We start from the raw sequence: 25,302 nt of genomic DNA on the forward strand, positions 1-25,302 counted from the left end.
TGCATTAAACCAGGGGTCACCAACCTTTTTGAAACCAAGAGCTACTTCTTGGGTACTGATTAATGCGAAGGGCTACCAGTTTGATACACACTTAAATAAATTGCCAGAAATAGCCAAATTGCTCAATTTACCTGTAACTCTATGTTATTGTTAATAATTAATTATATTTACACTTAATTGAACGGTTTAAAAGAGGAGAAAACACGAAAAAAATGACAATTACATTTTGAAACATAGGGGGCGTGGTTATTTACAGCTAGAATTCACCAACTCGAGTATTTCATATATATTTCATATATATATATATATATATGTATGAAATATTTGACTTTCAGTGAATTATATATATATATATATATATATATATATATATATATATATATATATATATATATATATATATATATATATATATATATATATATATATATATATATATATATTTTATTTACATAGAAAAAAAAAAATACTTGAATTTCAGTGTTCCGGTGGCTATCCATTAGATGGCAGTATTGTCCTGTTTAACTTCTCCGTTCATTGGGCAGCCAAGCTGTTTATATTGTGGGAAAGCGGACGTGAGAACAGGCTGTCCCCACTCAGTCTCAGGTCCGCATTGAGCTGGAGGGGGCGTGGCCTCCAGCTCCGGCTGAATACCGGGAGTTTGTCGGGAGAAAATCTCTGCCGGGAGGTTGTCGGGAGAGGCGCTGAATACCGGGATTCTCCCGCTAAAAACGGGAGGGTTGGCAAGTATGCTCAAAACAGCAGCTTGGAATTTGGGACGTGCTCTCCTTGAGAGAGCATGAGGAGGTTGAGGTGGGCGGGATTGGGGGAGTAGCGGGGGGGTGTATATTGTAGCGTCCTGAAAGAGTTAGTGCTGCAAGGGGTTCTGTTGTGTTACGGTGCGGATGTTCTCCCGAAATGTGTTTGTCATTCTTGTTTGGTGTGGGTTCACAGTGTGGCGCATATTTGTAACAGTGTTAAAGTTGTTTATACGGTCACCCTCAGTGTGACCTGTATGGCTGTTGACCAAGTTTGCGTTGCATTCACTTGTGTGTGTGTGAAAAGCTGTGGATATTATGTGACTGGGCCGGCACGCAAAGGCAGTGCCTTTAAGGTTTATTGGCGCTCTGTACTTCGCCCTACGTCCGTTTACACAGCGGCGTTTTAAAAAGTCATACATTTTACTTTTTGAAACCGATACCAATAATTTCCGATATTACATTTTAAAGTATTTATCGTCCGATAATATCGGCAGTCCGATATTATCGGACATCTCTAATACTAAGTATTTCAATGGTTAGAATCTGCGCTTTTGAATTATATACAAGTTACTATGGTCATCTAATTAGTTACTATGGTAATCTAATTAGTTACTACGGTAATGTAAGTCACAGCAGCTCAGACGAGGCACCAAGACGTGTGGGTGGGGAGCGTTTCCACAGAGTGTCCTGAAATACGGGTGTCAGGGAGAAAGTGATATTATATCAGATTGTAGGTGTTTTTTGTTTTTTTTACCCTTCGTGTTCATATTTCGCCGTGTTTGTTGCAGTTTTGTTACGTTTCGCTTGATTGTAAAATATGTGGATGGAGAGGGGTGTGACGTTCATATGTGGTCAATATTCAGGGTTTTATCCTTCATAGTTATTATTGTAAATCCCATATTCTTTATATTCATGTGCATTCTGGGTGTGTCATTCAGTAGAAAATTTTAAATTCCATTCCGTTTCTTAAGGCGGTCTGTCATAACATTTTTAGCATTCAATCCGACATTATTGTGAGTTTTTGTATTAGTGTTCCTAAAAATAGGACCCAAACACACACATATTGTACAGCAGATTGTCACAGTTTATATATGTTTGTGTGTGTGAGTGCGTATATTTATATTTATATATATATAGATATATATACCGGCCCCCAGACACATTTTTTTCTCTAAATGTGGCCTCCGAGTCAAAATAATTGCCCAGGCCTGCTGTAGACCAATGATAATAATAATAAAAAAGGAGATAACTTTTTTTATACACATGCATGGTGTTTGCTATTATTTTCTAAAAAAAAACAAAACAAAAAAAGAAATGCAACGTTGACGACTTATAATAACACATTTTTTTTATCCTCCATCGGTCGGTCTACCTAAGTGTCGTCTTCACTGTCACTGGCCAGAACCTCTTGGCCGCTCATCGGCTGAGTGGTGGTCTGAGAGGATGGGGGAAGCACTGATCCGAAGAGCAGGGAACAGAACTGCAACAGAACGCAAGAATATTAGTCCCGTTTTAATCTGTCATTCTGTGCTTTGCCATCACAAGACAAATAAGGTAACATAAGATAAAAGAAGTTACTTTGTATGCCATTTTGTAAGGTGACTGTCCACAGCAGCTGAAGATAAAATAGACAATGAAAACATAAAGACTACACAGCTAGGGTTGGCCCGATACCAATATTTTGGTACCGGTACCAAAATGTATTTTGATACTTTTCGGTACTTTTCTGAATAAAGGGCACCACAAAAAATGTCATTATTGGCTTTATTTTAACAAATAGTCTCAGGGTACATCAAACATATGTTTATTATTGTAATTTGTGTTTATTATTGTAATTTAGGTAGTCATTATTATTTTTTGAGCAATGACAGTTAAACAAAACTCACAAAAGTGTTAAAAATAAGTCATACATTTTTTTTTTACTTTCAATGCTTCATCAACTTCTGCTCTATATGTCGATTATAAGCTTCTAACATTTTTTGTGTTTTTTTTTTAAATTTAATTTGATTTTTTTGTCAAAGGAAACTTTGTTATTAATACGGCAAACACAAAATATGCAATATTTTCTCCCAAAAATATTTCAAAGTGGAATTTTTGATGTGAAATAATCGGAGCATTAAATAGGTCAATAATTCATAACATCATTCATTATTAATTTTTGAGCAATGACAGTTAAAAAACAAATCCCACTAAAATTATTGGGGATTAAAAAGTGCCCCACTCATAAAACTGTTAAAAATAAGTCACACATTTTTTTTTTTTTACTTTCAATGCTTAAGTCCCTACATCAACTTCTGCTCTATCCGTCGATAATAAGTTTCTAATATTTTTTATGTTTAAAAGGAAACTCTGTCATTGATACGGCAAACACAAAATATGCAATATTTTCTCCAAAAAATATTTCAAAGGGGAATTTTTGATGTGAAATAATCGGAGCCTTGAATAGGTCAATAATACATAACATTGATTTTGATTCATTACTATTTTTATGAAATGACAGCTCGAAAGAAAAAAGAGGCATGATTTTAGAATATTAGAATTTTTTTCCTAAGAAATAAATAAATAAATAAAAAGATTATAGATTTAGATTATAGATATTATCGATTTTTTTTTACCCTTAGTGCTTCACTCAAGTTTGGGACCCAGAAGGGTCTCGGTCATAAAAATATTAAAAACATATCATACAATCATTTTCATAATGTTTTTATTCAATGCTTAAACCTCTCTATCATCTTTAGATCTGTATGTTCATATAAATTCAATTTGTTTATGTTGTATTTTAGTCAAAACCCTGCTTTTTATGGCAAAAACACAAAATATGCAATATTTCCCCCACCAAAAAAATGTCAAGGTGGACTATTTGATGTGAAGTAATTGGAGCCTTAAATAGGTCAATAATTCATAACATCATTGATTTTAATTCATTATTATTTTTGGAGCAATGACAGTTAAAAAACAAATAAAACCCATAAAAGTGTTAAAAATAAGTCCTACATTTTTTTGTTTACTTTCAATGTTTAAGTCCCTACATCAACTTCTGCTCTATCCGTCGATAATAAGTTTCTAATATTTTTTATGTTGTTTTTGTTTAAAAAGGAAACTTTGTTATTGATACGGCAAACACAAAATATGCAATATTTTCTCCAAAAAATATTTAAAAGGGGAATTTTTGATGTGAAATAATCGGAGCCTTGAATAGGTCAATAATACATAACATTGATTTTGATTCATTACTATTTTTATGAAATGACAGCTCGAAAGAAAAAAGAGGCATGATTTTAGAATATTACAATTTTTTTCCTAAAAAATTAATAAATAAATAAAAAGATTATAGATTTAGATTATAGATATTATCGATTTTTTTTAACCCTTAGTGCTTCACTCAAGTTTGAGACCCAGAAGGGTCTCAGTCATAAAAATATAAAAAACATATCATATAATCATTTTCATAATGTTTTTATTCAATGCTTAAACCTCTCGATCATCGTTAGATCTGTATGTTCATATAAATTCAATTTGTTTATGTTGTATGCCCTTTTAGTCAAAACCCTGCTTTTTATGGCAAAAACACAAAATATGCAATATTTCCCCCACCAAAAAAATGTCAAGGTGGACTATTTGATGTGAAGTAATTGGAGCCTTAAATAGGTCAATAATTCATAACATCATTAATTTTAATTCATTATTATTTTTGGAGCAATGACAGTTAAAAAACAAATAAAACCCATAAAAGTGTTAAAAATAAGTCGTACATTTTTTTGTTTACTTTCAATGTTTAAGTCCCTACATCAACTTCTGCTCTATCCGTCGATAATAAGTTTCTAATATTTTTTATGTTGTTTTTGTTTAAAAGGGAAACTTTGTTATTGATACGGCAAACACAAAATATGCAATATTTTCTCCAAAAAATATTTTAAAGGGGAATTTTTTATGTGAAATAATCAGAGCCTTGAATAGGTCAATAATACATAACATTGATTTTGATTCATTACTATTTTTATGAAATGACAGCTCGAAAGAAAAAAAGAGGCATGATTTATAATCTAAAATGAACTTTCACAAATTTAGATGTGAATCAGCAGCAGGATGTTGCCAATATAGCAGCACAAGCTAGTTACTCTCTATGATCACCAAAATTTGACCGTCTGCGTTAGCAATTATAATAGCAATATCACTAACACTTGGTTAGTATTCAGGTCGTGTAAATGCGAGTATTGTTGGCGGTTTTTGGATGGGTTAAACCCTAACCCTAACCTTAACCCTAACCCAAACCCTAACCCTGGCAAAATAGAGGAGCTCCCATTGACTGTCAGCTGACTGACTTAACGTTTATTTACAATTTAGAATGCATAACAAAAAGAAAAACCTACAGGTTCTTGTCTCACATAAAGATTGTGAATGATGGGCAAAATTCCCCAAAAATTGTAAATTTATTAAAACCACTTCTGGTGTTCCAGAAAATAAGTTAAAAAAAAAAAAAGACAAACCTTCTTATTTGGTGGTGCATCTTCTTCTGCCGTTTCCTCCTCCTCTGGACCGTGCAGTCTTGACCTCTGATTGGCTACATTGTGCCGTTTAGAAACGGTAGGGTCAGTTTCAGCAGGACCCGGTGCAATGCTGGTATCCATGGCGATGAGGTAGGCGTCCATGTCGTCGTTCATGAAGTCGTCAGGAGGAGGAAGCGGCGGGGGGGAGCTCCCTCTGGAGTGGAGTTGAAAAAAATGATATGAGTTTGCTGCCTGAGTTGTTTGGAGTGGAACAGTTGTAAGGTCGGAGGTCACTAATGTTAGATTTTAAAAATGGCATTAGGGTAGAGGTCAAATGTTCTTTTAAATGTAATTATTTTTGACGCGCAATTCACACATAATAATAATAATAATAAGATTTTATTTGTAAAAAGCACTTTACATTGAGCAAACAACCTCAAAATGCTACAGTGTATTAACAAAATAAAATTAAAAGCTAATAAAAATAAATAAAAATAAAAACTAGAAGAGCCTAATAGCTAGAACTAGTATGCATATATCTAAAAAAAAGGCTTTTTTTTAAAAAAAAAGAAGGGTTTTTAAGCCCTTTTTAAAAGCATCCACAGTCTGTGGTGCCCTCAGGTGGTCAGGGAGAGCCCGGTCTCCCATTGTTCGTAGCTTTGTCCTCGGAGGTTGGAGGAGGTTACATGCCATGTATGACCAAGCACGGAGTGGCTAACCGGGAAGATCTGGACCAGGGGTGGCCACACCTTTTCTGCGGGCGAGCTACTTTTCAATTTCAAGTGGAGGGGATCTACCTCATTCATATATATCATTTATATGATTTATTTATGAAAGAGAGGTTAACAAGTTAAATGTGTTTAATGATAATACAAGCATGTTTCTTTCATGAAGACAAGAATATAAGACAAAATAGACAATGAAAACACAAAGACTACACACAACTAGGGTTGTCCCGATACCAATATTTTGGTACCGGTGCCAAAATGTATTTTGATACTTTTTTAAATAAAAGGGACCACAAAAAATGTCATTATTGGCTTAATTTTAACAAAAAAATCTCAGGGTACATGAAACATATGTTTATTATTGTAATTTAGTCCTTAAATAAAATAGTGAACATACTAGACAACTTGTCTTTTAGTAGTAAGTAAACAAACAAAGACTCCTAATTAGTCTTCTGACGTATGCAGTAACATATTGTGTCATTTATACACCTATTATTTTGTCAAAATTATAAAGGACAACCTGTAAAAATGTATTATTAATTTACTTGTTCATTTACTGTTAATATCTGCTTATTTTCTGTTTTAACATGTTCTATCTACACTTCTGTTCAAATGTAATAATCACTTATTCTTCTCTTCTTTGACACTTTACATTAGTTTTGGATGATACCACACATTTAGGTATGGATCCGATACCAAGTAGTTACAGGATCATACATTGGTCATATTCAAAGTCCTCATGTGTCCAGGGACATCTTTACTGACTTTATAAACATAATATGAATTTTTTAAAAAGGCAAAAAGATTTTGTGATGCTAAAAAAATATTGATGTAATCATAGTAGTATGGACTAGATACGCTCCTGTACTTGGTATCATTACAGTGGATGTCAGGTGTAGATCCACCCATGGCATTTGTTTACATTGTGATGCCGGTGAGCTATTGTATCCTCCTACGGTGTGTAGTGAAGCATGTTTAGCTATTCCTCGTCCTCCAGTGATAATGGTACTTGTAAGAAATGTACTTTATTTGTCGCCATGGAGGCGAGGATTAGTGATTTAGAAGTAGCTAAAACACTGCGGATGGATGTTTGCTGCTAGCTAGCTAGCCATGTCTTAAAGCACCTCTTCCTGAGGGTGTTCCAGTGTTATAACTTCACCTTTATCTTTACTTTTTACACCAAAATGCGTCCATTCTCCCTTTTCTGTCTACACAGTGTCTGCTTGTAAGTACTCTGCGTGTGCGCGCTGCCGAACATGCTACTCTACTCGTCGAACCAGCACGACGCGTCGTCATGCCCGTTTAAAAAAAATACAAATAAAATAAAAATAAATTGGGAACCCATCCATCCATCCATTTTCTACCGCTTGTCCCTTCCGGGGTGGCAGGGGGTGCCGGAGCCTATCTCAGCTGCATTGGGGCGGTAGGCGGGGTGCACCATGAATTGATTAACATGGACCCCGACTTAAACAAGTTGAAAAACTTATTGGGGTGTTACCATTTAGTGGTCAATTGTACGGAATATGTACTGTACTGTGCAATCTACTAATAAAAGTCTCAATCAATCAATAAATCAATCACACTGGACAAGTCAACACCTCATCGCAGGGCCAACACAGACAGACAAAACCGGTACTTTTCAAACAGAGTATAGTACCGTTTTTGATTCATTAGCACCGCGATACAGTGTTTCCCATAAACTGCCAAGATACCTGTGGCGGTGGGGGCGTGGCTATGGGCGTGGTCACCATGACATCATCGAGTAATTTGCATAATTTACTACAATGATATGATTTTCTCTAAAAAGGCTCAAAAAATGTATACTTAATAATTAATAACAGTTTTGTTTTAAACGCCCATCCATCCATTTTACAATATAATTACAACACTTTATGTACATATTTATATACAGATTTGAACAATAAGTTATTCACTGAAATATATTTATTAATTGTGGTTCTTACAAAAAATATATCTTATAAAATATAAAAGCTACAATGTCTCTTAAAGCTCTGCCCCTTTAATTAGTGCATACTAAATAATTTAACTTTAGCCTGCTACTACTACCATATTATTTACCAGCAACATAAAGTGAAACAGAGGCAGAGGTGTCCTGCCACAGTCAGTAACAAATAAACAGAAAACAGTAGTGGTCAAATACAAATAAGGCAACAAGAGAAGTATCCTACACTTCTCTTTTGTAAAGTAAATCTCAACAGCCTATATGGGCATCTACATCAACTATATGATTTGCCTGAGAAGCTGGACAGGACAAAAAAATAAATAAAATAACCTTTTTTTTTTTTTTTTTTTTTTTTTTTTTTGTATTTGTATTTGTGGCGGACGTAATTCTTTCGTGGCGGGCCGCCACAAATAAATGAATGTGTGGGAAACACTGCGATACTATATTAGTACCGGTATACCGTACAACCCTAGTTGAGACTATGCGATATTTTTGTACGCTACCTTTGTGTGGTGTTTCTCGTGTCGTCTGAAAGTGTGGCCAGCACAAAGTTGCCCTCCAGGACGCTGTCCGTCACTGAGAGCACGAGAGGGCTGAAAGAACCACAAACAAATGTCAATAAAAGGCAGCGAGGTGCATTCTCTCCACGTGAATGCGCATACCTGCCCGGCTCATTAAAGTACATAGAAATAGGGAGACCTGTCGACTCTGCAAAAAGTAACAGACCCTGCAGGAGACATAATGTAAATCAATCAATCAATCAATTCCTTTTATTGTCGTTGTCATAATAACACTTAAGTCATACATGTCAACGAGATTTTGTTTGGGCTTCGTCTAGCGGCATAGAAACTGCATTGATGTGCAGGTTGACAATAGTTGACATTTTAGCATTGTCAAGAAGATGGCGAATAGAGGGGCGTGGGGGTGGGAACAGTCAGATGTCTGATGGGTGTTACGGTGATGTTGCAGCAATGCAATGTCCAGAGCACAATTATTAAAGGCCTACTGAAATGATTTTTTTTTATTTAAACGGGAATAGCAGATCCATTCTATGTGTCATACTTGATCATTTGGCGATATTGCCATATGTTTGCTGAAAGGATTTAGTAGAGAAAATCGACGATAAAGTTGGCAACTTTTGGTCTCTGATAAAAAATAGCCTTGCTCCTACCGGAAGTAGCGTGACGTTGTCAGTTGTTCACTTCCTCATATTTTCCTATTGTTTTCAACGCAGCTAGAGCTATTCGGACCAAGAAAGCGACGATCACCCCATTAATTTGAGCGAGGATGAAAGATTTGTGGATGAGGAACGTTAGAGTGACGGACTAGAATGCAGTGAAATACATATATTTTTTCGCTCTGACCATAACTTAGGTACAAGCTGGCTCATTGGATTCCACACTCTCTCCTTTTTCTATTGTGGATCACGGATTTGTATGTTAAACCACCTCGGATACTATATCCTCTTGAAAATGAGAGTCGAGAACGCGAAATGGACATTCACAGTGACTTTTATCTCCACAACAATACATCGACGAAGCTCTTTAGCTACTGAGCTAACGTGATAGCATCTGTCTCAAATGCAGATAGAAACAAAATAAATAAACCCCTGACTGGAAGGATAGACAGAAGATCAACAATACTATTAAACCATGTACATGTAACTACACGGTTAATAATTCTCAGCCTGGCAAAGCTTAACAATGCTGTTGCTAACGACGCTAAGGCTTACTTAGCAACTTAGCAACCGGACCTCACAGAGCTATGATAAAAACATTAGCGCTCCACCTACGCCAGCCCGCCCTCATCTGCTCATCAACACCCGTGCTCACCTGCGTTCCAGCAATCGACGGCGCGACGAAGGACTTCACCCCAACACAGATGCGAAGGCGGCTAGCATCGGCTGGCGCGTCTGCTATCCAAGTAAGTCCTCCTTGTTGTGTTGCTACAGCCAGCCGCTAATACACCGATCCCACCTACAACTTTCTTCTTTGCAATCTCCATTGTTCATTAAACAAATTGCAAAAGATTCACCAACACAGATGTCCAGAATACTGTGGAATTATGAAATGAAAACAGAGCTTTTTGTATTGGCTTCAATGGGCTACCGATACTCCTGTTTCACTGGCTACGTCACACGCATACGTCATCATCCAAAGGCGTTTTCAACCGGAAGTTTAGCAGGAAATTTAAAATTGCACTTTATAAGTTAACCCGGCCGTATTGGCATGTGTTGCAATGTTAAGATTTCATCATTGATATATAAACTATCGGACTGCGTGGTCGGTAGCAGTGGCTTTCAGTAGGCCTTTAAGGTGGTGAAGAGTGAGGTAATAAGATGGTCGGTGGCAGTAAAGGGGCAGGCTGTTCTTTTAGCAGTCTCACAGCCTGGGGATACAGACTGTGAGACATTCTGGTGGTCCTGGCGCGAATCCATCTATACCTCCTTCCAGAGGGTAGCAGGTTGAAGAGGCCATGTGCTGGGTGGTATCTGTCCTTCAGGATGTCATGTACTCGCTTTAAGCAGCGAGCTTTGTACATGGCACTCATCTCTGGGAGTATTGTCCTTGTCATTTTCCCCGCCGCTTTAAGCACTCGCTGGAGGGCCTGTCGGTTCGCTTTAGTGCAGCTAGCAAACCGCACTAAGAAGCCGTAAGTTAGGACACTGCTGATGGCACAATTGTAAAAGTTAACCATTAATTTCTGCGGAATGTTTGCGCATTTTAGTTTCCTTAGAAAGAAAAGACGTCGTTGGGCCTTTCCGACTGTAGAAGCAGTGTTAATGTCCCAGCATAGATCTTCTGTTATGTTCAACCCTAAAAATTTGAATTGTTTGACCCTTTCTACGAGATTGTTATTAATTAAAAGTGGAGGGTGTTTTTTCTGCCCTTTTCTGCGGAAGTCTACAGCATACTTGCCAACCTTGAGACCTCCGATACCGGGGGGTGACGTGGGGGGCGTGGTTAAGAGGGAAATATATTTAAGCTAGAATTCACCAACTCAAGTATTTCATATATACACTACCGTTCAAAAGTTTGGGGTCACCCAAACAATTTTGTGGAATAGCCTTCATTTCTAAGAACAAGAATAGACTGTCGAGTTTCAGATGAAAGTTCTCTTTTTCTGGCCATTTTGAGCGTTTAATTGACCCCACAAATGTGATGCTCCAGAAACTCAATCTGCTCAAAGGAAGGTCAGTTTTGTAGCTTCTGTAACGAGCTAAACTGTTTTCAGATGTGTGAACATGATTGCACAAGGGTTTTCTAATCATCAATTAGCCTTCTGAGCCAATGAGCAAACACATTGTACTATTAGAACACTGGAGTGATAGTTGCTAGAAATGGGCCTCTATACACCTATGTAGATATTGCACCAAAAACCAGACATTTGCAGCTAGAATAGTCATTTACCACATTAGCAATGTATAGAGTGTATTTCTTTAAAGTTAAGACTAGTTTAAAGTTATCTTCATTGAAAAGTACAGTGCTTTTCCTTCAAAAATAAGGACATTTCAATGTGACCCCAAACTTTTGAACGGTAGTATATATATATATATATATATATATATATATATATGAAATACTTGACTTTCAGTGAATTCTAGCTATATATATATTTATTTTATTATACATATAAATAAAAGAAATACTTGAATTTCAGTGTTCTGGAGGCTATCCAGTAGATGGCAGTATTGTCCTGTTTAAGAGTGTCACAACATTGCTGTTTACGGCAGACGAACTGCTTTACGGTAGACTAAACGTGACTGCTGTTGTTGTGTGTTGTTACTGCGCTGGGAGGACGTTAATGAAACTGCCTAACAATAAACCCACATAAGAAACCAAGAACTCACCCTCGATCATTCTACAGTTATGACGTCATTGGGCAGGCACGCTGTTTATATTGTGGGAAAGCGGCAACACCATGAAGCCAGCTGTTGCACCTCTGCACTGTATGCTGTCTCATCGTTGTTACTGATGAGCCCAAGCACCGTGATGTCGTCGGCATATTTGACAGTGAGATTGGCTGTTGAAGAGGCTATGCAGTCATGTGTGAAGAGGGTGAAGAGCATAGGGCTTAGCACACTACCCTGTGGGGCACCGGTGTTGATGGTGAGCGTGGCGGAAATGTGCTCGCCTATTTTCACGTACTGTGTGCGGTTCGTTAAAAAGTCCAAACTCCAGTCGCAGAGGAAGGTGTTCAAACCAAGGTTGTGAAATAAACTTGCTGATCTGCGGTCTCCTCCTTAGAAATGTGTTTATTTCTCACCCGTGACTCCTTCAGACAGAAAGTGATGCTGTTGTGAGTTTGGACGGCAAAATGGTCAAACTCATCAGAGGCCAGACACAGCTCCGTCAGCATGGCCTTGGACTGCTCTGAAAAACGGAAAAAAACCTACACTTTAACAACAAACGATTAGCAAAATAGCTTCAAAAAAACGACGACTTCTTAGTCACCTTCATCCACATGGTTCCTAAACCACATTCTTTCATCACTGACTGAAAGAGTCACTTCCTCCAGGGAAGGAGGGAAATGCACAACTGTGTCAACAAGCAGCCTGAAGACAATCAAAGACAGAGAAGACAAAGACACTTTGTCATGTTGGTGTTATTTTTGTCCCACGTTTCCATGCTCCACGTAAAGCCCAACCCAGTACGTGCTCCGTGTTTTGTTTACACAAAAGTACATACTTAGGATTGGCTCGAAACGTGTTGGCACTGTTGTCCTTATCAAACACCGCCTGCAAGCTCTCACTGTCCTGGAAAGACAGGTTGTGCGTCTTCAAGAGACCTGCAGACAACAAAACGGTAAAATAAACAGAGGATGTGTTGCTGTTCTTCTAGATAAGTGTTTTTCAACCACTGTACTGTGAGATACAGTCGGGTGTGCCGTGGGAGATGATCTAATTTCACCTATTTGGGTTAAAAATATTTTTTGCAAACCAGTAATTATAGTCTGCAAATTAATGTGTTGTTGTTGAGCTCGGCAGAGTAACCGTGTAATACTCTTCCATATCAGTAGGTGGCAGCAAGTAGCTAATTGCTTTGTAGATGTCGGAAACAGCGGGAGGCAGCGTGCAGGTAAAAAGGTATTTAGTGCTTAAAAAAAAAAATAAACAAAAGGTGAGTGCCCCTAAGAAAAGGCATTGAAGCTTAGGGAAGGCTATGCAGAACAAAATTAAAACTGAACTGGCTACAAAGTAAACAAAAACAGAATGCTGGACGACAGCAAAAACTTACTGTGGAGCAAAGATGGCGTCCACAATGTACATCCGAACATGACATGACCATCAACAATGTCCCCACGAAGAAGGATAAAAACAACTGAAATATACTTGATTGCTAAAACAAAGTAGATGCTCAAAGGAAGACATGAAACTGCTACAGGAAAATACCAAAAAAAGAGAAAAAGCCACCAAAATAGGAGCGTAAGACAAGAACTAAAACACTACACACAGGAAAACAGCAAAAAAGTCAAAATAAGTCAGGGTGTGATGTGACAGGTGGTGACAGTACACCTACTTTGAGACAAGAGCTATAGTGATGCATGCTTGGTTATGGTTTAAAGTCATATCCAACAATTGCGACAACGACTTTTTACTGTCAACTGAGTTTCGTTTTTAATGATTTCTGCTGGTGGTGTGCCTCTGGATTTTTTCAACGCAAAAAATGTGCCTTGGTTAAAAAAAGGTTGAAAAACACTGTTTTAGATAACGACTTACGACTTCCAGGTAGGGTTGTACGGTATACCGGTACTGGTATAGTATTGCGGTACAAATGAATCAAAAACGGTACGAGACTCTGTTTGAAAAGTACCGGTTCCCCGGCATGATGGCGCGTCGTCATGTGGTGACATTGCTCGTTTTGCGAGCAGAGGAGCATGTTCGGCAGCACACACACACAGAGTACTTACAAGCAGACACAGTGTGTGGACAGAAAAGGGAGAATGGACGCATTTTGGTGTAAAAAGTAAAGATAAAGGTGAAGTTATAACACTGAAACACCCTCAGGAAGAGCTGCTTTAAGACATGGCTAGCTAGCTAGCGGCTAATGTCCATCCACAGTGTTTTAGCTACTTCTAAATCACTAATCCTCGCCTCCATGGCGACAAATAAAGTATGTTTCTTACAAAAGAAAGTTGCTTCACTACACAACGTAGCTCACCGGCCTCACAATGTAAACAAACGCCATGGGTGGATCTACACCTGACATCCACTGTAATGATACCAAGGACAGGAGCATATCTAGTCGATACTACCATGGTTACATCAATATTTTTCATCGTCACACAATCTTTTTTTAATATTTTAAGGCTTAGTGGCCACATGCATGGACAGCACCTTTTAGCTCTTATGTCCAAAATTGTGTACACTACTGAATTGGGGTCTTATGGCCACTTATGTGGACACTTATACTGCCATCTGGTGGTGTCAGAAGAGTATAACATACAATGGAATTTGGGGAAAAAAAGTGTAAAAATAAGAATTAGCTTGTCACTAAACATGAAGTACACGTTTGTGTACTTATGGACTAAGTACATCATATGAAAGTATTATTCTTAGTTTTTATTCTAATTAAGGTCCAATAAGCCCAAATAGCAAAGAGAAATTAAAAAAAGCAAGTAAACAAACAGCTTGGGCCTTAAGAGGTTAAGTTTATAAAGTCAGTAAATACGACCCTGGACACATGAGGACTTTGAATATGACCAATGTACGATCCTGTAACTACTTGGTATCGGACCGATACCTACATTTGTGGTATCATCCAAAACTAATGTAAAGTATCAAAGAAGAGAAGAAGAAGTGATTATTACATCTTAACAGAAGTGTAGATAGAACATGTTGAAACGGGAAAAAAAGCAGCTATTAACAGTAAATGAACAAGTGGATTAATAATCAATTTTAACAGTTTGTCCCTCATAATTTTGACAAAATAGAATGAGGAATTACACAATGTGTTTACCGCATACGTCTGCTTCCTTACTACTAAAAGACAAGTTGTCTAGAATGTTCACCGAAAAGTATCGAAATACATTTTGGTACCGGTACTAAAACATTGGTATCGGGACAACCCTACTTCCAGGTAACGTTAGCAGCAGTGAAGTGGCGCCGCCATACCGTGTTTGCAATGCAGCGTGAAGGTAAGTCGATCCTTTCGCTTGTCCAGCTCGATGTGACACTTTTCTACCGTCTTCTCCAGAGACGCCAGAGACCTGAAGACTGCCGCCACACTCTGGATATTGACATCAGAAAAACACACGTAAGTGATAAGGAAAATAGCTCAATTAATGTTGACTACAGTTTAGGACGAGCATAATTAGTGATTAGTTGTGTTATTAATGACATTAATTGTGTGAAACTAATTAAAACTGCCAAAAGAAATGGCTTACTTCTAGATAAAAAATCACAGGTTACTTCTAGACCGCCACCCCAGATTACACCTCACTCCTAACCACTTCTCCAAAGTGGGCTGGCTCAGGGTGGAGGACAGAGTCCAACAACTTGCACTGAGCCTAGTCTATAAAATCCGCTACACCTCCCTGATACCGAAGTACATGTCAAACTACTTCCAGAACGTAAATGACCGCCATAACCACAACACCAGGGGGAGCTCCACAGACCATGTCAAACCCAGATTCCGATCTAACAAAGGTCTTAAAGGCCTACTGAAAGCCACTACTACCGACCATGCAGTCTGATAGTTTATATATCAATGATGAAATCTTAACATTGCAACACATTCCAATACGGCCGGGTTAACTTATAAAGTGCGATTTTAAATTTCCCGCGAAACTTCCGGTTGAAAACGTCTCGGTATGATGACGTTTGCGCGTGACGTCACAGAGTGAACGGAAGTATTCGGACCCCATTGGATCCAATACAAAAAGCTCTGTTTTCACCACATAATTCCACAGTATTCTGGACATCTGTGTTGGTGAATCTTTTGCAATTTGTTTAATGAACAATGAAGACTGCAAAGAAGAAAGCTGTAGGTGGGATCGGTGTATTAGAGGCGGACTACAGCAACACAACCAGGAGGACTTTGAGATGGATAGCAGATGCGCTAGCCGCCGACCTCACCTTGAATTCCTCCGTCTCCGGGCCGCCGACCGCATCTATGATCGGGTGAAGTCCTTCGTCGCGCCGTCGATCGCTGGAACGCAGGTGAGCACGGGTGTTGATGAGCAGATGAGGGCTGGCTGGCGTAGGTGGATAGCTAATGTTTTTAGCATAGCTCTGTGAGGTCCCGTTGCTAAGTTAGCTTCAATGGCATCGTTAGCAACAGCATTGTTAAGCTCCGCCAGGCTGGAAAACATTAACCGTGTAGTTACAGGTCCATGGTTTAATAGTATTGTTGATTTTCTGTCTATCCTTCCAGTCAGGGGTTTATTTCTTTTGTTTCTATCTGCAGTTAAGCCCGATGCTATCACGTTAGCTCCGTAGCTAAAGTGCTTCGCCGATGTATTGTCGTGGAGATAAAAGTCACTGTGAATGTCCATTTCGCGTTCTCGACTCTCATTTTCAAGAGGATATAGTATCCGAGGTGGTTTAAAATACAAATCCGTGATCCACAATAGAAAAAGGAGAGAGTGTGGAATCCAATGAGCCAGCTTGTACCTAAGTTACGGTCAGAGCGAAAAAAGATGCGTCCTGCACTGCACTCTAGTCCTTCACTCTCAAGTTCGTCATCACGAATCTTTCATTCTCGCTCAAATTAATGGGTTAATCGTCGCTTTCTCGGTCCGAATCGCTCTAGCTGCTGGTGTAAACAACGGGGAAATGTGAGGAGCCTTTCAACCTGTGACGTCACGCTACTTCCGGTACAGGCAAGGCTTTTTTTATCAGCGACCAAAAGTTGCAAACTTTATCGTCGATGTTCTCTACTAAATCCTTTCAGCAAAAATATGGCAATATCGCGAAATGATCAAGTATGACACATAGAATGGATCTGCTATCCCCGTTTAAGTAAAAAAAATTAATTTCAGTAGGCCTTTAAACAAGTTGAAAGACTTATTCGGGTGTTACCATTTAGTGGTCAATTGTACTGTGCAATCTACTAATGAACGTTTCTATCAACAATCAATCCCACTCATGTCTTTAAAGGGAACCTGTTCTGACCTACAGTCTGCCAACAGTCCTGGTGCAGCAGAGAGGTAGAAGGCCAACCGACAGCATGTCCTAGAATGCTCACATAAGTACGTCTGTCAATCTGTCAATCAAATGGCCCGTGTTGAAATCAAACTGCAAAACGCAGCGTTCAGAGGCATCCCAAAACGCTTGCAAACTCACGCCCGAATGTATGATCTGTACGATTTGGCATTGTTTAACACCAGTATCCAACATTGTAACAACAACATCTAATCAGATCAGTGAAGAGACAAATCATTCGGGGCGCTCTAAAAAGTCAATTCACATCGAAATTCCAATTTGTATTTATTCTGTTTCTGAATCGATTCATAATTTCCGAGAATCGATGGATAAAAATACAGCTGGGATAGGCTCCAGCCATCCCACGATCCCGAGAGGGCCAAACGATAGAAAAACGATTGATGGATATTTTTTGAATAAAAAAAAATTTTATGGAATAAAAACATTATTGACATTATTATTATTTTTATAGAGGGTAGTTTATATACATTTTTAGTATTCCATTTTTTTTAACATTTGTATTAAAGGCCTACTGAAATGAAATGTTTTAATTTAAACGGGGATAGCAGATCCATTCTACGTGTCATACTTGATCATTTGGCGATATTGCCATATTTTTGCTGAAAGGATTTAGTAGAGAACAACGACGATAAAGTTCGCAACTTTTGGTATCTGATAAAAAAAAGCCTTGCCCCTACTGGAAGTAGCGTGACGTAGTCAGTTGAAAGGCTCCTCGCATGTTCCTATTGTTGTCAATGCAGCTAGAGCGATTCGGACCGAGAAAGCGACGATTACCCCGTTAATTTGAGCGAGGATGAAAGATTTGTGGATGAGGAACGTTAGAGTGACGGACTAGAATGCAGTGCAAGACATATCTTTTTTCGCTCTGACCTTAACTTAGGTACAAGCTGGCTCATTGGATTCCACACTTTGTCCTTTTTGTATTGTGGATCACGGATTTGTATTTTAAACCACCTCGGATACTATATCCTCTTGAAAATGAGAGTCGAGAACGCAAAATGGACATTCACAGTGACTTTTATCTCCACGACAATACATCGACGAAACACTTTAGCTACGGAGCTAACGTGATAGCATCGTGCTTAACTGCATATAGAAACAAAATAAATAAACCCCTGACTGGAAGGATAGACAGAAAATCAACAATACTATTAAACCATGGACATGTAAATACACGGTTAATGCTTTCCAGCCTGGCGAAGGTTAACAATGCTGTTGCTAACGACGCCATTGAAGCTAACTTAGCAACCGGACCACTATGCTAAAAACATTAGCTCTCCACCTACGCCAGCCAGCCCTCATCTGCTCATCAACACCCGTGCTCACCTGCGTTCCAGCGATCGACGGAAGGACGAAGGACTTCACCCGATCACAGATGCGGTCGGCGAGACGGAGGAAGTTAAGGTGAGTTCGGCGGCTAGCGCGTCTGCTATCCATCTCTGTCCTCCTGGCTGTGTTGCTGTAGTCCGCCGCTAATACACCGATCCCACCTACAACTTTCTTCTTTGCAGTCTCCATTGTTCATTAAACAAATTGCAAAAGATTCACCAACACAGATGTCCAGAATACGGTGGAATTTTGAAATGAAAACAGAGCTTTTCTGTATTGTATTCAATGGGGTACCAATACTTCTATCAACCGTTTACGTCACGCGCATACATCTAGACGTTTTCAACCGGAAGTGTGGCGGGAAATTTAAAATTGCACTTCATAAGTTAACCCGGCCGTATTGGCATGTGTTGCAATGTTAAGATTTCATCATTGATATATAAACTATCAGACTGCGTGGTCGCTAGTAGTGGCTTTCAGTAGGCCTTTAAATAAGTATTGTATTTGAATGTTTCGCAATTGCTTTACACATTTCTATCCTAATTGTTGTAAAGCTGGGATTGGGCTTGAGTTGTTCTATTTCATTTTATTACATTGATTAACATCCTGTGATTTTTGTAAATATATACTTTAATATACACTAAATTTTTGTATATATACTTGTTCATTTACTGTTAAAATCGGCTTACGTTCTCTTTTAACATGTTCTATCTACACTTCTGTTGAAATGTAATAATCACTTAGTCTTCTCTTCTTTGATACTTTACATTAGTTTTAGATGATACCACACACGTAGGTATCGATCCGATACCAAGTAGTTACAGGACCATACAATGGTCATAATTTAAGTCTGTATTTAAGTTTGTAATAAATAAGTATTGTATTTGAATGTTTCGCAATTGCTTTACAAATTTCTATCCTAAGTATTGTATAGCTGGGATTTGGTTAGAGTTGTTCTATTCTATTTAATTATATTGTTTAAAATTCTGTGATTTTTGTAAATATATATTTTTAAAGATGTCTTTTAGGCTGGCGTACAAATTGTATGACAGCAGCTGACAACAGCTATTGTAACCTGTAACTTTTTCGGTTTTATGATATTTTATATACCAAATAATATATTAAGAGAATGGATTATGAATCTAAATGTAAGGGGGCCCCGAAGATTCCCACCTCTAAAAATCATCATAGGTCCCTTATAGTTATGACTAAGGCAGGAAAACATCTGATATCAAGGTGAAAAACATATTGTTTTTCTTTGTTACTAAAACGGCCTTCTTTCATCTCCGTAATATCGCTAAAATTCGTCCCATTTTGTCCACAAGCGATGCTGAGATCATTATCCATGCGTCCGTTACATCTCGTCTCGATTACTGTAACGTTTTATTTTCGGGCCTCCCTATATCTAGCATTAAAAGATTACAGATGGTACAAAATGCGGCTGCTAGACTTTCGACAAAAACAAGAAAGTTTGATCATATTACGCCTATACTGGCTCACTTGCACTGGCTTCCTGTGCACCTAAGATGCGACTTTAAGGTTTTACTACTTACGTATAAAATACTACACGGTCAAGCTCCTGCCTATCTTGCCCATTGTATTGTACCATATGTCCCGGCAAGAAATCTGCGTTCAAAGAACTCCGGCTTATTAGTGATTCCCAGAGCCCAAAAAAAGTCTGCGGGCTATAGAGCGTTTTCTATTCGGGCTCCAATACTATGGAATGCCCTCCCGGTAAAAGTTAGAGATGCTACCTCAGTAGAAGCATTTAAGTCTCATCTTAAAACTCATTTGTATACTCTAGCCTTTAAATAGACTCCCTGTTTAGACCAGTTGATCTGCCGTTTCTTTTCTTTTCTACTCTGCTCCAAACGCGGGGTGGACCGCTAGCCTGTCCATCAGATGGGGACATCTCTACGCTGCTGACTCGTCTCCACTCGGGATGGTTCCTGCTGGCCCCACTATGGACTGGACTCTCGCTGATGTGTTGGACTTTCACAATATTATGTCAGACCCACTCGACATCCATTGCTTTCGGTCTCCCCTAGAGGGGGGGGGGTTACCCACATATGCGGTCCTCTCCAAGGTTTCTCATAGTCATTCACATTGACGTCCCACTGGGGTGAGTTTTCCTTACCCGTATGTGGGCTCTGTACCGAGGATGTCGTTGTGGCTTGTACAGCCCTTTGAGACACTTGTGATTTAGGGCTATATAAATAAACATTGATTGATTGATTGATTAATCTAAAATAATGAAAAATGTTAAACAAATCAATTGAAATTAAATATCTAAAGCAGATATTAGAAAGATATGTTTTCTTTAATAGCCTTATAAATTGATAGTATATCTAATAGTGATGTAACCGTATCAAAATGTCACAATACGATATTGTCACGGTATTAAGGCCCCGGTACGATGTCATCGTGTTATTGTCCAAAAAAAATGGCTTGGTAGAAATGCCATAGTTTGTGAAATGAAGTGGCAGACATGTTTGTACGTGAAAATGGTTGCCCCGGGAGATTTTCGGGAGGGGCAGTGAAATTCGGGACTCTCCCGGGAAAATCGGGAGGGTTGGCAAAGTATGGTACCGGTATACCGTACAACCCTGATTCAAACCCACCTTTATTGCCATTTTGCAGCGGAAGACATCCCCGCCGGGTGTGGTGTATCTGCAGAAAAACGGACACCTGGCGTGAGATTCCCCCAAATGTCCAGTAGCAAATGACGCAGCTGATGCTCACTGACTCACTCTCTCTCTCACACACACAACAGTCTGCACCTGCTGAAGAAGAGCGGCGTGAACAGGAAGCAGGCGTAAGCCGACCGAGATGAGTTGACAGACCGCAGGGCAAGCTGCAAGGAAGAAGCACACACTTGATAACAAGTCCTCCCTTTGCATGGTGTCCATCGACAAGCTTTTTACCCCCTTGTCCTCGGGCTCCACGTACAGCTCATCGCCGACCCTGGACAGCGAGTGGATGGCTTTGGCGAACACTGTACATGCACACGGAGAATACAACAATTAGAACTTTGGTGCTCCAATGATTATTCACTGTACATGCACACAGAGAATAGAACAGACCTCGGCAAATTAAGGCCCGGTGGCCACACGCGGCCCGTTAAGCTTTTCAATCTGGCCCGCCGGACATTCCCAAATCATTTTTTTTTAGTCATTTGTCACCGTGGGGTGCAGCGTGCTGCGGTTAGTTCCCGGGACGCAAAACTGACGGCTCCGGACAAAAGCGTGCAGGTGAGAGATGATTTATTTCTCATAAATCATACACATTACAACAGACAGGAACGAAACAAAAGGAAAGCGTGCCGTTCGCACGAGAAGCTAAAGCAAAAACTTACTTAGCACAGGAATACTAGAAGCTAAGGTAACTTTAGCACAGGAATCGTGCGCTGGAAAACCAGAATGCCAACGTAACATGTTGCAAATGCAAACAATGAAGCCACGACGAGTGACCGGAAAAGGCGGGCTTAAATAGAGTCTCTGATGAGCAACAGGTGCGCGTACAAGGCAGGTGAAAATCATAAATAACCATGGTGACTAAAACAAACCCCCGAAGTGCACAAAACAACTAAGGAAGTCCAAAACTACCAGAATATAGCTAAACAAAACATGATCCGACCACATCATAATACATCACAGTTTCATATCATTTCACTTTACAGGAGTAGGAAGAAGTAAAGCTTATTTAATCCTACCACTTTCCCACTTCATACAAATATATACATCATTTACTGACCTTTTTATAATAAAATATCTATGAATTAGTATATACAACAGTTTTGTAACATGTAATTAATTAATTCAGTCATTATTAATATACTGAGATGAAGAATATCTTATTTTCAATAAGGTTAAAAGTATTTCTCATAATTCTTCTTCTTTGTACTTTGTAAGCACTATTCATTTGAACAACCTCTTAAAGTGGATCATATCAGTACAATGTTTAACTTCTTTACTTCATCCATTCCATCATTTAATTCCACATCATTTTAGCTGTTTGCAATTTTACCAAATCATCGAATTTTAATATTTTTGACTCAATAAATAAAGTGTTTGTATGTTCTCTATATCCAACATTATGTATCAGTCTAATTGATCTTTTTTGTAACACCGTTAACGAATGTAGCGCACATTTGTAGTTATTTCCCACACATCTGCACAATAACTCAGATATGGTAATACTATAGTAGCGAGCAGTAGAGAATGTGAAGTGATTTGTTAAACCAAATATTGTGTGTTTTTCCATATACAACAACCTATCTGGACTCGATAAGAGAATCGATAAGGAATCGGTTCGATAAGAGGATTCGATAATAGGCTCGAACTCGATCATTTCTTATCAAACATCATTCCTAGTCATGTTTTCTAATGACCGTAAGTCTTGAACTAAACTAAGTCTTTCAATGGTTGGAATCTGCACTTTTGCATGATATACTAGTTACTATGGTAATATAATTAGTTACTATGGTAATATAATTAGTTACTATGGTAATGTAAGTCACAGCAGCTCAGACAAGGCACCAAGCAGTGTGGGTGGGGAGCGTTTCCACTGAGTGTTTCCAGAGCCTGAAATGTGGGTGTCAGGGACAGAGGCGGAAGGAGATTTTTACAACAAAGTTCTACAGCTTAGTGATATATCAGATGTATCAGATAGTAGGTGTTTTTTTGTTTTGAATTTTACCCTTGGCGATCATATTTTGCTGTGTTTGAATATGTGGATGGAGAGGGGGTGTGACGTTCAAATGTTGTCAGTAGTCAGTGTTTTATCGTTCGTAGTTAATATTGTAAATCTCACATTCTTTACTTTCATGTACATTCTGGGTGTCTCATTCAGTAAAAAAAATGTGAAATTCCATTCCGTTTTCAAGGCGGTCTGTCATAACGTTTTTAGTATTCAATCAGACATTATTGTGAGGTTTTGTATTAGTGTTCCTAAAAATATTACCGGCCCCCAGACACATTTTTTTCTCTAAATTTGGCCCCCCGAGTCAAAATAATTGCCCAGGCCTGGAATAGAACAATTATAACTTTGGTGCACCCTCCCCCTTCCACATCCCACCTCCCCGGATTGTAAATAACCAAATGTAAATAATCAAATGTATTTCTAATGTAGATACTTGTTCTTATGCTATCTGAACTCACTATGTTCACTGCTCGCTGTACATATCCTACCAAGTCACACCTACACTGTTTCAATGCCCATTTCTCTGATGATGCAATTGTTTATGACTGAAGTGCTGATATCAACCAAACCCTCCTCATCCCACCCCCTGGATTGTAAATAATGTAAATAATTCAATGTATATACTCTGATGATTAACTTGTGAGATGACTGTATTATGATGATAGTATATATTTGTACCATGAATTGATTAACGTGGACCCCGACTTAAACAAGTTGAAAAACTTATTGGGGTGTTACCATTTAGTGGTCAATTGTACGGAATATGTACTGTACTGTGCAATCTACTAATAAAAGTTTCAATCAATCAATCAATCAATGTGCTCCAATGATTATTCACTGTACATGCACACAGAGAATACAACAATTATAACTTTGGTGCTCTAATGATTATTCACAAAATGAAAGAAGCGTGCTACCTTTTACATTTCCGCCCGTCACAACGCAGTCCATTTCTCTCGCTCCTTTCCAACTAGCAGATAACTTCTAACGGGTTGTGGTACATTTTTGAAGCAGCAACATATATACCAAGATAGTCTTGTTTTATACACATATATCTAGTTTGGGTCACTTTATGGTTGAGAGCCGACTGAGAGAATCACACTGGTGGCGTTGTTTACGCCGCCACAAAGCACTTCCGGAATGGGGTCCAATGGGAGAGTCGAACGTCAGAGAAAGGCGTGGTTTTAGCACACGCATGCGCCTTTAAAACACCATGGGGTCGTGGCGCACAAATTGGGAAAGGGTTGATGGGCAAGCCTCACTTTAAACACTTTGGTAAAAGAAAAGAGGCTACAAATATTTTTAAAACAAGTATGATGATATGATTCAGCAGAATCAAATATAAATATATATAAATAAATAAATTAATTAATAAATATATATATATATATATAAAATATATATATATACACACACATATATACATATATATATATATATATATATATATATATATATATATATATATATATATATATATATATATATATATATATATATATATATACACGACAATCGATAGCAGTATCAGAAAGCTAGTGTCGACAGATTGGATGGTAAGGATCCCATAATACCAGAACAGCAGTTATAAATAAAGGTGTTTGGACACACCTTCTCAAACTTTTGGCCTGTACTGTATATATATATATATATATATATATATATATATATATATATATATATATATATATATATATATATATATATATATATATATATATATATATATACGTATATATATATATATTTTATAAATATATATATATTTTATAAATATATATATATACAGTATATATATATATGTATATATATATATATTTTATAAATATATATATATATATATATATATATATATATATATATATATATATATATATATATATATATATATATATATATATATATATATATATATATATATATATATATATATATATGTGTGTGTGTGTGGGAAAAAAAATTCATCTCTAAAGGCCTGTTTCATGAGGGGTTTCCTCAATCCTCAGGAGATTTGGAAAAAAAAAAAAATCTCCTGAGGATTGAGGAAACCCCTCATGAAACAGGCCTGTAGAGATGAAATAGTCTTGTGATTTTTTCCCCACACATACATATTACGCTCTACCACGGTATCGAGCACTATTTTTTTTGGATAATCTAATTAAGACAT

General features: G+C 38.1%; 1 protein-coding gene across 2 annotated transcripts in view; it reads right to left on the reverse strand.

Moving 5' to 3' along the window:
* The window catches only part of rad9a (RAD9 checkpoint clamp component A), a 43,933-nt gene extending 19,641 nt beyond the window's left edge, over positions 1–24,292 (reverse strand). Inside the window, exons 1-12 of one of the 2 annotated variants that reach the window (XM_062044153.1) lie at positions 24,053–24,292; positions 21,359–21,429; positions 21,215–21,288; positions 21,056–21,104; positions 15,054–15,168; positions 12,628–12,727; positions 12,394–12,494; positions 12,206–12,312; positions 8,602–8,666; positions 8,443–8,532; positions 5,249–5,462; positions 2,134–2,241 (exon numbers count right to left, since the gene is read on the reverse strand). In XM_062044153.1, the coding sequence (XP_061900137.1) occupies positions 2,134–2,241; positions 5,249–5,462; positions 8,443–8,532; positions 8,602–8,666; positions 12,206–12,312; positions 12,394–12,494; positions 12,628–12,727; positions 15,054–15,168; positions 21,056–21,104; positions 21,215–21,288; positions 21,359–21,429; positions 24,053–24,086 (1,128 nt within the window). In that variant the 5' untranslated portion in view covers positions 24,087–24,292. Of the gene's footprint in view, positions 1–1,202; positions 2,242–5,248; positions 5,463–8,442; positions 8,533–8,601; positions 8,667–12,205; positions 12,313–12,393; positions 12,495–12,627; positions 12,728–15,053; positions 15,169–21,055; positions 21,105–21,184; positions 21,289–21,358; positions 21,430–24,052 lie in introns of those variants that run through there. The other variant, XM_062044154.1, reaches the window with a different exon arrangement.
* Positions 24,293–25,302: the final 1,010 nt, after the last annotated feature.

The sequence above is a fragment of the Entelurus aequoreus genome, linkage group LG04, assembly GCF_033978785.1.
Source record: "Entelurus aequoreus isolate RoL-2023_Sb linkage group LG04, RoL_Eaeq_v1.1, whole genome shotgun sequence".
Lineage (NCBI taxonomy): Eukaryota > Metazoa > Chordata > Actinopteri > Syngnathiformes > Syngnathidae > Entelurus > Entelurus aequoreus.